Genomic DNA, 13,236 nt, shown 5'->3' on the forward strand with positions numbered 1-13,236 from the left:
GGGTAATAGCTAACTCATTAGTATATCATTAGTTAACAATACACATAAGGAAACAAAACCTTTTGTAGCTACTAGCCATGTCCAATGGCATTGTTGGGACCTGTCTTGTCGGCAACTGTTGTTTTGCATGATAAAAATACTTTAACTTTTCTTTTTTTTTATTAATAGAACTTAACGCTTGAACCAATTTTAAAAATAGATACTTCAAACTTACTGTACAACATAAATATCACAAACACATTATTCCGCATGTATAGGACGGATATTTACATGATTTAACAAACACCAACTTAGTGTTTTGGTTCAACAATAAATCCTTGAGTCAAAATGTCCGAATATAAGTAGCAAAAAACTTGAAGTCTTAAAAAGAAAAATAGTCGTTCTATCATTAAGAACTGAAAAATGACAGCAAACAACCTAAAAAAAACATATTATCAATTTTCAAGCTTTTACCTTTAGCATGTTATTTATTATATTTCTAATTATGTTGTTAACCAATATTTAGAGTCTGTGGTGTCACTCAGGTCAGAGCTGCGTTTAACAAGGTTTGATTTTCATTTGTGCTGCATCAGTTATCTGCTCCGTGGACCTCTGCCATTAAAACCACGCTGGCCTTTGTCCGCGGCTCAGATTCGGTTTAAGGTTAAATGCCTTGCCCTTAAACTCATCCGCCGGACCAAAGTGTGTGGCAAGGTCACCGTTCCAATCAACTGAGTGTTAACACAAAGGCTGCTTGTCCCCTAATGGATTAGCCCTACAGTGACTCAATGAGTCCCTGCACCACCCCTCCAGCCCCTCGCAGGCCTTCCCAGCGCTGCTCTGCTTTCACACGCACCACCTAGCCCTTCATTTTGAAATGACTTTTATAACTGGACAGTAAACTTCCAGTGGGTTAATGATGATGGCTTCTTCATCTGCCCAAATGCTCCTTTTGTCCGCCCCTCCTCAAGCCCCGCACCCTGCCCCCGATGCCTCTGGTCACACCAGGCCTTAAACCCTGGTTCACCCCACTTTATAGTTCCACAGATAATCCCCTAGAACACACACACACACACACACACACACACACAAACACACACACACACACACACACACGCACACACACGCACGCAAGGGCACGCACACACACCCACACACACAGCCTCGGGGCTATTATCTCCACTGAGCCTTGCACTGGTGTCTTTCTCCCACTCTTTCTCTCCCGACTTCAGCAATGGCATTCAACTGGAATGTTTGCCTTTTGTTTGTGTGGCCTCTACTGGAAACCCATGAATGGCCTTAGCTCATCTGCTATCCTCACTAGCGCCGATTTGCACTTCAGGGCCCAGCAGGGAGTCCCGATCCGAGGGAGGAGGGAGGGTCTCCAAGAAGGCCGTGGGGCTTTTATAAGGAAATTAGAGCCGTGGACTGCCACCCGGACAGTAAACAAGGGTGCGAGTCCTCACACCCTTGGCGTCACGTGGGCCCGTATGATACGAGCAGCGAAGGGCGTCCTGTTTGCGGGAATTTTCACATGGTCGCCGTTTCGGTGTGTTGTTTTGCTTTTTTGACAGTTGTGCTGCGGGATTTGTTTTTTTATTATAAGAGTGTGACGTGTTAAGTGGCACCTCGGGCCCGCTGCACTTCCTCCCCACCTGATACTCTCCGTTTGTCGCCGGAGCCTCGGCCGCAGATCGCTTTTAATTGTGTCTGAACCTTAATCGGACACGTTATGTAATATATGGAAGTGATCCTCGTGGGCTAGTTGGGTCGATCAGAGGAGCAGTTTGAAGTTGAGGTTATTCTCTCTTGCCTTGAACAGCCATCATGTGTTCCGCATCTGTTGAGTCAGCGAAAGACAAAGCTGTGGTATTCATCTGGGAATCCTAAGAGAGAGAGAGAGAGAGAGGAAGACCCCCCCCTCTTTCTCTGAATCTAGAACAAGATCTCCCCCCACGGCTGATCACGTGACTCGTCTTTCCTCAGGTGGCAGGGACACTTCCCCTTTGTCAGGGATGTTAGCAGGAGCTCAATGCAGAGGTGAAGGATGGGCTCGGGAGGGCGGGCAAGCCATTCAATCCACACTCTTTTGTTTTCTTTCCCTTTTTTGAACTGTGTCTTTTGAGGCCAAATAAAAAAAAATGCCGAGGTTTACTCATTATCTCCGCTTTAAATGGGCCCGTTTAGGACGGGCCATGTCAAAGTCAGGGGCTGAGGCATAAATCACGCTGACAGCTCTTTTCCCTCGGTTGAACTTGTGGCTGAGTCGGCGTCTTACCGGACGACCGGAGAGATTTCTCTTTTGCTTTCACCCGATTAAAAAAAACCACTTCATTAACAGCATCTCCGCCACGTACCGTCACACAGAATCCGATGTGGGGCCCTGAGACCCGTTTATTTGTCTTGTCGGTGTGGTCCAAACCAGCAAGAGCCGGACAAATTTCACAGTCAAACTCAAGCCCAATGTGTGGACAAATGTGGCTGATTGGGAGAAATGGGTGCGTGAAGGCGCCGTCAGGACTAATGGGAGCCCTGATTGGCCGGGGCGGTGGTTTACAGCCGCCCTCACGCTGACTGCGCCCTCATATAACCATTGGAGGGGAGGTGAGAAGAGCTGCACACGACTTGATTAAAACAACTGTTGACTGTGTCTGTGGTAATGAACTGGAACATGAGTCACGCAGCCCGGTGAAGCAGGACATGTGGATAACGGGAGGGTTCCTGACCACAGAAATATAGAAGCTGTTTATTTCAGACATTATTCAGACATTATTTAGTTATCAGGTTATTTTCGTGTTTTCAGTTGGTATAGAAAAAAAATCCTCTTTAGTGTTTCTTTCATTTCAAGAGTTTTAATCAATCAAATCAGTGAATTTGTTGGAAAATATTGGCAAAATGTAGAGACACTGGTGATTGGTGAATATACCCTTCTATCAAGTAGACGTGAGTTTGCTCAGAGTTACTGTTTACCTGACAAATTCTTGCTGACTTTACTGGACATTGAGAAGTTGGCAGGAAACCAGACAAAGAAGCTTCAGTATATTTCATACTGTAAATTTTGTTTGTTATGTCGTCACAAATGATTAAATCTTTCTTTTCCCTTTATAAATTTGGTAGTTTTTCCTTATTCTAGTTAGGCCCTTTAGTCCAAATTCTATTTGTGAAAACGGGTTATAAGAATAAAGTTTGATTGATTGATTGATTGATTGACTGATTGATTGAAGAACAAGATGTTGAATTTCCACAAACCTGCAGAAAAAAGAAAAACTTTAAAATGTTTCTTTGCAAATGCAATCACTGACAATGTATTGTGAACTGGAAGAATTAACTCAAAGGGGAAAAGGCGATTTCTTACATTTCAGTAACGTTCAGGTTAAACTTTAGAAAATGTAACATTCAACCGCAAAGTGGTAGATGTGTGTTTCCCATCACTGATGCGACACATTCCTTACTTCACTCAACCCACATATACAGTGTCATCAATCTTGATCCTTGGTTATTTCCTCTGAATTTGTCTTCCCGGCCAAGTCCTGATAAGGTGCTAGTGCTGATCACTGAGCTGTAATGACACATAATCCCCCAACATCTGCCGGCGCCTGTTGATTTGCGGTGCATTCCCGTTTATTTATTTTGACCAGATGAGCCTCTGGTATTTACAGCCCGAGTAAAAGCCCTAGTGTGGGGTCAATCCCGGGCCCGGCTTCCAAGACAAAATGCTCAGGCTGACCTGAGACGGATTCTGCTGTCGTGAATTGGCCCCCAATAAAAAAAAAAAAAAAAAAAGGAGCGGGAGGCTGAGTTTTTGGTGTGCGAGCGAAAGTTTAGAGATGACCTCGCTTCCTGGAATACCTCCACATGACAGGGCGCCCTCGGACAGATGTCGTTGGCGTGCTGGGGGTCACGCGTGGCAGGGCGCCGTGGCTGTGTGGCGGCGCTGAGATGTCGCTCTCCTCCTTTGTTTCCCCCCCCCCCCCCCCCCCCCTCCCCTCGACTCTGCAGGCCTCCAAGAGCATCTGTCACCGCAGGGGGTCAGCAGGGCCAAGATGAATGAGCCCCCGATGGATTCCAAACCCCCCCTCCTTGGCAAATGGCACAGGACAGAGGAGGGCATAGGGGACCTGGGGGAGGGGTCTGTGTTTGTGTGTGTGTGTTTGTTTGCATGCCAGTGAGAGAGAGAGAGAGATAGAGAGAGAGGGAGGGTGCTGTACTGAGGGGAAGGAGTGGGATTCCCATTTCTCTCTATAGAGGATCATGACAAAGGTGACTTGAGACCCACCACAGAAGAGTGAAACTCCATATGCTGCCTGGATATTAGGAAATTCCTCCCACCAGGATTTATTATCCAGCATGGACTGCATTTGAAAAAAGGAAAAAAGGAAAAGGCTGCCTTCACATTTTGGATTTACTGCGTTTGAATTGGACTTGATGGGTTTCCTGTGCTGCTGCGAGGCGTCATGGAAGGTACAGGAGAAGTTTGCTTGTGTGTCACGTCACCGTAGCATTAATGAGATGGGCTTTTAGCACCTCATTTAGAGAACATGCAGAGATGTTTGTCTTTTTTTCCACCCCCCACACCCCACGACCTCTCTCTCTCTCTGCATGTCTGATGGGCACGGTGTGTCTTTTCTGATGTTAAGAGTGTGCTGAGCTCTTTTCCCCGCATTTCAACCATTGGTATGGACTTTAACACATCGAAGCATAACAATGAGGTGAAAATGACCTGAGATATTTATCAGATTTCCATTAACATCTTCTCTGCTGCTACACAAGGGGACTGGAATGCTTCAGCCCACAGCCAGTTTTAATTAAGTTCTCGGTAAACCCTTCTTTGGTTGCCTGCAGTTTCTTAATCAGTTAAATGTTAAACCCGGGATCAAATGTCAAGTTAAACAGTTTGGAGGGAAGGTAGCTGCAGGTAGAGATGTCCTCACATTTCTGTGGCCTTTACGTGAAGAATCTGCTGATTTAGATTGAGATCAAACCAGTTTAAGTCAATTGAATCCTGCTCCTCACACACCACTGTAAACACTGTTATGTTATTATGCAGCTGAGGGAGAAACAAAAGGACCAGAGAGAAAGAAAAGGCCGATTTGAAAGTAAAATCAACTCAGTGGAATCGAGTTAAAAAAAAAAATAAATTAGGTTAAGTGTCTTGAGATTTAATCTACAACTTGTGATATTGGGGAGACCTTTATTTGCTTTACACATTCTGAAATTATGTCATTAACCAACCAAACCAATTCCAGATGTTTTATAATTGAATTTCATGCTTCATTAGTTTTACCAACTTTTATTTGCAACAATTTTGTCAACAAGTTAAACAACCTACTATAGATTACCATTATTTTACCTCATGGAATAATTTTGCTATCTCAAATTAAGGTCTCATCTTTCTTGATACAATCTCAAATATAAAATGTAAAAAAATAAATAAAAGCAATCACTACAGATAGAGGAACACAAACAAATGTTGGGCATAGAACAGTATATAAACAGATGTTTCTTTTTAATTTGATTAAATTCCATTCTCAATGGATCTGTCTATTTTCTGACATCGAATAAATCTTTTTACACAAATTTTTGCACCGAACGTATTAACACACTAATTCATATGATGTGTTTATTATAGGAGTGTGTGTCCATGCACATGTAGTTGCACTGTAAATGTATTTGTCTTTCACCGTTGCCTTGAGTCCTGTCTCAACAAAAAAAAACGGCACATCAGCCCCAACATGTCCTCAAATGTCATCCCTGGAAAACCAGAACCTGACCAGGCACCTCGGGCCAAGCTCGTGCATGTGACTGGATTTACGGGACTCTCCGTCCTCATCTCGCGAGACATCTGCGTCTCCTCTCGGTGTCGTCTACCCCCTCGCGACCTGATAAGCATCCAAATATTTCAGGACTGTGCTGCCTGGCTAATTAACAGAATGTGAAACCTCAGGTGGAGATTCATATCCTCTGGGGGAACACCCAGGGGAAGAGGAAGCCCGGACCTGTGCTACTTCATACTTAAGCTGGAACTAGTTTCATGTCATCAATGCTATTTTATGTCAAAGTAAATTTGCCGTGAGCTTTTCAGTTCCCCCCCTTTTTCATTTTTTTTCTCGTTTTTTGACATATTGACATTTTTTGCTTTAACTCTTCAGTTTGATAATCTGCATCCAGCCGGCTAATCATTCACCAAATAAGTTCCAGTCAGTAAATGCAAGTTGAACCAGCTTGTGTACACTTGCTATTCGAAGGACTTGGACCCCGGAGCGGCGTCGCTCTTACAGAGCGGCAGCACACAGTCAGAAGGGATGACAGTCGGCGGGGAACAGAGAACTTTGCTTCGGCTATATCAGACACTGAGTGGCTAAACAATACTTTGTCAAGGGGTCAAAGTAACTGACGGGTCCATTCAGAGAGTGACTGCGTGCAGTGAGTGCTGCTGCAAACTAAAGCACCCAATTGTGTTTCATGAAAATAGCCCCCGGGGGGCCGTGGTATCACATAACAGCCTTTTAGCCTCGCAATAGTGAGGACATATGTCATGGTGTGAGTTTGGGAAGCCAAAAGTGTAACTATTCCCTTTGTGGACTGTGGTGACCTTTAGTACAATGTCAAAAGAAGATTGTTTCACCAATTGGGAAAATAAAGAATCAAGAATTTTGTTCAAATGAAAGTTATATTAACAGAATTGAACTGTAATTTGAAGAAACCGAATTAATTTGCGTGTTGCATTTGAAAAAAATAAATTGAATTTGTTCTTGAACTTGCAAAAAAGAGCTATAATTCAGTTTACTATGATAAAAGTAAAAACTGAACATGGACACTATTATTTTACCTCTTTGCGACGCACTAAAATACCATAATGACAGAAATACTTTGATCATAATTTTCATTATTGTCCAGTGTAATAAAACCTCAAGAAAAGACAGATTTCTTTTACGTCTCACTGGGGTGTAAACCTCCAACAAGGCCCTACTGTCCCCTTCAATTCAAACAAGCTGGATCAAAATAGATCAGTCCCCTAAATATGTTTTATATTTCATTTATATTCGTGGACTGTTCCCTGCAACCGGCAAAGAAGCAATTCATTTGCCAGCATGTCCCGTCCTTCAATGTTTTGTTGAAATCTGCAGTTGTTTTTGCGTAATCCTGTTGATAAACGAACTACCTCACTAGACAACAAACACATGTGCGTTGCTCACATATGTTGAACACAACATAAGAGGCAACAAGTAGAATTTGGTTAGTAGAAAAATACTGTAACCTCTTGATAACATTATTATTTTGATTCAGTTCAAAACCTCAGCGTGCTACAGTGTCCATATCTTTCAGCACAGGTCCAAAAGGATTCATCTGTGCTCCTCTGTGTCACTGATAGAGTTGCTGTGTGAGCTAATCAGACATCTCTCTGCTCTCCCCCAGGTCTGGAAGCTCTGAGAGGAACTTCTACTCTGAAAGTTTCTGCCGAGTGTTAGTGACCCAGCATGTAGCAGAGGCGAACAAGTCCCTTCACGCCTGGGAACCATCTGACAACGTAAGTCCCCTTGTTTTTATTTTAATAAGCTGCTTCATGTGTCGCTGGTAGAAATTCAGCGTCCTTACACTCTCCTCTTGGCTGGTCGTCTCAGTCCAGCTAGTGGAGATTAGTGTAGCTTATTCTGACCCGGGGTCAGATTCATGCAATCTGTTGATGCCACCCAGGAGGAGGGGACTGGCCTTGACTGACCATCTGATTGTTGCAGAGTCACCACTATGAACGCCCCCCCCCCCCCCGCTTGTGTTTGACCATCTATCATGCAAACAGCCGCTGCTGACTCACCACCTCCCCCCCACTCGCCACCACAGCGGACCTCAGCAACCACCTGAGTCACACCCCAGGAACATCCGCTGGGCGACCTCTGCCACAGTCACGCTTTGTTTTACGTGGTGCAGGTGATGAAAGGTCATCCTCTGTGTTCACCTCCGGTCCGCGAAGGGTTAATGACAAACCAGTCCTCTGAGGCTCGAGGGTCAGTCGGCAGAAGAGGCCTCCGGAGCCTCCTTTAACTTCACAATCCAACAGGCAGCGGCTGCTTTTAAAAAACGCCCTCAGGCAATCATTTTCTTTTTTGTCTTTAACCCCTTCTGTCATTGTTTCTCAATGCAGCTCCCGGCCACCTTCCTCCCATCAGTTAAGCAAGAAATACTGTAGCTTCATTCTGTTAAGCTGCTTATCTCCTCAACAGCACAGTCAGGCACTGTTAATCTTGTCTTTTGTCTGGGTTGGTCGGATTCCTCCCCAGGAAGGTTGTTAGGTAAACACGGGGTCTGGAACCTGCCCAGGCGTGGGCAAGGTCAGGACCAGAAAGACGACTGCAACCGCATTCCCACTCCTCCTAATAACAATAAAGAGTCAGGGGGAAGAGAGACAATAGATGGTTCTGAACCGAGTGACAGAAAAGGTTGATTGAATCCCTGCAAAGTCTATTTTAAAACTAGCTTCTCCTTGTTCATGTTTAAATGAAATGTCTAAATTAAGACAACTCAAAGTTTTTGACACCAAAATATGTTTATTGATTAGATGGATTAGGTCAATGACTGTGTTAAAACCTTTATCAAGCAAAAAATCGTATAAAATATTGACTCTTACTGAAGAATCTTTGGATTTTGGGACCAAATAACACATTTATAAACACCTTTGTCATCCTAAATGTATATTTTACTACTTGATGACCCTTGTAGACAAAGCAACTATATGTTAGGAGTTAAATAGTTTCAGTTGTTCTGTTATCGCAGCCATGCAAGGAGGTTTTGTTTTCATCTCCATTTGCTTGTCTCCGATTTGGATTTCCTCCAAACTCTCAGGAGGGATGTGTTCACTCTCTTGAACGTTCTGTGATTTCTCATTTCTATTTTTAAATGATTATTATCATTTTTGTGTCATGTTTTCATTTGGCAAATTTGCTGCGGTTACATTTCACATTCAGCCCGTTTACCCCGAACAAAACACGGTTTAAAAGCTGATCCAGCGCTGATGCTTTGAAAAGACAGCCTGGCGTAAGTTAAAACTAAATTATGAGTTTAGGTAACTTGTGTAGCCGAACACAGTCAAAGTTAAGCTGTGACCTTGTCCTGGTGTCCTGCTCAGCAGCGACAGACAATCTGTCTACGTTAGGACAGAACGAGGAGTTTGAGCTTTTTCCAAACAGCTGTAGTCTGTAACCTGCATCTCTCCACTTGACGGTTGTAATGTTTATTAACCACAACACTGGTCTGCACCTGTCAAATGTTTTCCAAGGACAAGCATGGAAGGCGTTTCAGGCTTAACGTCAGGAAAGCAGCCAAAACCCTCCCTTTATTTTCTCTTTCAGGTTTTCTATCCTTTGAAAACTCCTGATAGTGGGTTCGGAATTAAAAACAGATCTGGTGACATGTTATGACAAATTTAAAAGTGGGAGTTTGAGTTGGAAGATGTGTTTTAATGAAGTGACTCACTGAAAGGAGCTTTTCTCCTCACGCTCTGTCTTCCCCTCTTTCTTCTATCTATCCTCTTTGAGAGTCCACGCTCGGCCTCGTGTCCAGCTGCCACCTGCCACCGGAGAGCCGGCCCGGGCCCACACAGCCGACCCTGGCAGATGTCCCACAGTGGACACTTGGGTGGGAGGGGGGGCACGGGGGCCGAGCAGGCAGAGTAAAACATGGACAGACGGAGTAAAAAAAAAAAAAAACAGACAAACAGGGAAAAGCCATCGGCCTTGGCTGTTATGTTTCGGTGTGTGTGGTCTAGATGTTACTCATTTAGTGGGGGCCTGCATCTGCTTTTAGAATTATTTATTACAAACTAAAGGGCCTTGGCTAATATCTATTATTATTATTATTATTATTATTATTATTATTATTATTATTATTATTATTATTATTATTATTATTATTATTATTATTATTAATTAATTAACCAAACTTTTGTCTTGAAATAACCGGTTAATGTGTGAAATGATTCAAAATTTCCCAGAACTCAGGGTTAATTGAAAAAATATATCCAACCAAGGAGGATTCTTTAATATTAAGCTTAAATCCACTATTGAAACATCAAATTAAGTTAAATTTTACTGGAAGAATGTCCTTTGTTTTAGGGACAAACTCTTCCAACTCTGCATACACGTGCACTTACTTTAAGTATAAGTATAAGTATAATGTTAAGTAGGCACTGCAAGTAGAAAACGACAGATCATATGTTTGGGGATTGATTCCGTTACCGATTTAATAACATTTCCAAAACAGAAATGCACAATTTTAGTGTTCTGCATGGTTGATTCTGTAAATTAAAGAATAAAAGAAAAGAAAAAGGCTCATATCAGCTGATTCTGTTAGTTAACTGATGTATCGTCACGCCTCTGGTAAACTTTGGACAGATTTGCATTTTCTAACAAATCCATTTCCAGAGTAAAACCTCTCCTCAGCGTGATCGTTGTCCCTTTTCACAAAGTGTAAAACAGGATTAGTATGTCAGGTCTCTCTCATGTGAACAGATAATTTGCTTGAGACACCTGTTGCTGTCTTGCGGTGTGTACGGCCTCTCTCATGCGAGGATCTAATCAGTGAAGAGAGGCGAACAGCATCGTGACCGTGCATGTCTTCTCCACAGATAATGGGGAACTCATATGCCGGGCAGCTGAAGTCTGCTCGATTTGAAGAGGTTCTCCACAACTCGATTGAGGCTTCACTGCGCTCGACCAGCGGAGATCCACAGCCTATCTTCACGCAGCTCTACCTGGAGCCGGAGCCGTATCCTGGAAACATGGAAGGTAGGAGCCTCACAGCGAGGGCCAAGTAGGCCAGTGCTTCAAATCAAATTAGATTCAGGTTCACTCAAACCTTCTAAATGTTGTGTTTCTCTGTCTGAACGACTGCAGTGAAATTAAATGATCAAATTTCCTGAATTATTCAGCTTCCATTAAATTGCCTTATGTTTATTTTGTCAGTGATCTCTCCTGATACGTGACTGATACATTATCAATATTGAAACATCAAGTCAAAGCCCTGGTCATGACTTTATAGATTCTTTTATCATAATAAACATATTTGAAAATGATTTCAAATCTGTCAAATACATTGTTGCCCATTGTTGGTATCAGGCTCTAACGTGATTTAAAATCTACTTCAGACATTAAGCCAAAACTCGACCTCCATGCCGGGGAGCCCCCGGGCCACGACCTCATGAACGGTCACTCGTCCAACGATCTTGAGGAGCAGGAGGAAGAGGACGACTCAGACAGCAGCAGCCCCCCGCTCCCCTACCTGCAGGCGCCTGCTCCAGACGGCTGCTGCACACTGGACGGTAACCACCCCCCCAACCTGCACGCCTTAATCCTGACTCTAAAATATAAACACGCTCACAGAAAAGGACTGAAATCCTCACAGAACATGTCTTATTTTTTACTGATTAATAGATAAACTGAAAGCTCGGCCCATTTTTCTATTCTTCAAATCACTCATCTGCCTCTTCCTCCTCTCTCAGGGTTCTGTCAGGCAGGCAAAGACCTCCGCCTGGACTCCATAGCAACTGGGCCCATCGAAGTCCCAGCAGGCTTCGAGCTGGTGGGCGCCAAGTCCCCCAGTGTCCCCGAGCACATACTGGTGTGTGCCGTGGACCGCCGCTTTTTGCCTGACGACAACGGGAAAAATGCACTTTTAGGTCAGTGTGTTCCCCCGATGGTCTGATCGTTTTTTTTTTTAAGTTCCTGGTAGAATGAATTCGGTCAATCACTGGATTAGTAATAACGCTTTCTAAACTAATGCAATCATCTTATTATGTGGCCTCCAGGTTTTTCAGGGAACTGTGTGGGCTGCGGTGAAAGGGGCTTCAGATACTTCACAGAGTTTTCCAACCACATCAACCTGAAGTTGTCCACCCAGCCCAAGAAGCAGAAGCACTTAAAGAACTACCTGGTGAAGAATTCTCAGGGTGCTCTGTGCAAAGGACCCCTCATCTGCTGGAAAGGTAAAAAGAACAAAAACATAATATGGTGTCTGAGCTTTAAAAAAAAATCTGAGTGACACTGATTTATTCTCTGATGATGAGCTTGTGTAGTGACTCACGGTTTGTTGTTCTCCCTCTCAGACTGTAAAACCCGCCAGTTGTCCAGCAACGCGTCCACCTCCAAGCCCAGCTCGTCCTCCTCGCTCAGCAGTAAAGAAAGTGGAGGCACCAGCGGACACAGCTCGTCTCCCTTTTCCCTCTCAGGTGAGACAGGGCCACAACAACAACAACAACAACAACAACGACAGCACAGATGCACATGATTCAAGCTTAAAACAAATTCCCGACATCAATTTACATTTTCTCCTAAATATTTTGCCTGTATTCTCCCTTAAAATGACGATCCGAAATATATATTCCACCAAAAAGTATTTGTTGTGTCCGTTGGTATAGCTGACCTGGTTGATGTTGTTGCCAACAAGACAGGTAGTGGTGCCTGAGCCCTGGAAGGTGAGCTCGGTCTGACATGTCTTGGTTTCATTCCACTTGGCTAGAATTATGATTTGATGCATTATTCTAGTATCTTAAAAAATCTTATCTCAATACAAAATAAGATTAGCAGTTTATGTTCCCATGTTATTGCTGTTATCAGATACCGTGATTAGCAGCATTTGCTTTCTGTTGCAATTTCAAACTAAAAATACAATTCATTACATTTCAGTTGCACGATTCTGTAGAGAAAACGACATGTCAGGTCACTTTTTAGTCGTGAGAGGGTGAATCTCGAACAGCAATGTGATTAATTTAAGGCTGAATAATACGACCAGGAGGAGTATTCTGCCTCTCTTCAAGTAGATGTTCCTCCCTGACTTGTCACACAGCAGGGCCTCCTTCCCCTCTCTGATTGAAAAAGGGCTCCTGGGCTTCTGGTATTGATTTGTTCTGAACCTGGACGCAGCCTGTCAGCAGAGATCGCACACATTAGTGTGTTTAGGCCGCTGTGCCGCGGGGCTCGTGGTTGGGATACTCGTTTTCCTGGAATCTCCTGACTGCGACCTTCAGGTACATCCTGTTCCCAGATGAGGTCACTGAAACTCGCCCAGGAGGAGAGAGGCGGTGCACTGTAGCGTGCAGCCTCGCAGCCTCCGTGCCAAATGATCCTGGAATCATTAATGAAAAGCAGGGGCCTGTTTGTACTGTGCAAGCGACGTGGAGTCTGAAGAGCGTGTGCTCATTTGACATGAGTTTGATCCAAGCAACGTGAAGTCCAAAGGTGAATGATTGGTCCAAATTGACCCCGTCAG

The 13,236-nt window shown here is 43.8% G+C and overlaps 1 protein-coding gene across 3 annotated transcripts in view; it reads left to right on the forward strand.

The window, feature by feature from the left end:
- The window catches only part of greb1l (GREB1 like retinoic acid receptor coactivator), a 40,030-nt gene that overhangs the window by 10,872 nt on the left and 15,922 nt on the right, over positions 1 to 13,236 (forward strand). For 2 of the 3 annotated variants that reach the window (XM_062404788.1, XM_062404790.1), the window contains exons 2-7: positions 7,396 to 7,507; positions 10,598 to 10,757; positions 11,117 to 11,290; positions 11,471 to 11,647; positions 11,777 to 11,953; positions 12,074 to 12,196. In XM_062404788.1, the coding sequence (XP_062260772.1) occupies positions 10,601 to 10,757; positions 11,117 to 11,290; positions 11,471 to 11,647; positions 11,777 to 11,953; positions 12,074 to 12,196 (808 nt within the window). In that variant the 5' untranslated portion in view covers positions 7,396 to 7,507; positions 10,598 to 10,600. Of the gene's footprint in view, positions 1 to 3,965; positions 4,441 to 7,395; positions 7,508 to 10,597; positions 10,758 to 11,116; positions 11,291 to 11,470; positions 11,648 to 11,776; positions 11,954 to 12,073; positions 12,197 to 13,236 lie in introns of those variants that run through there. The other variant, XM_062404789.1, reaches the window with a different exon arrangement.

This window comes from Platichthys flesus, chromosome 14 (assembly GCF_949316205.1).
Source record: "Platichthys flesus chromosome 14, fPlaFle2.1, whole genome shotgun sequence".
Lineage (NCBI taxonomy): Eukaryota > Metazoa > Chordata > Actinopteri > Pleuronectiformes > Pleuronectidae > Platichthys > Platichthys flesus.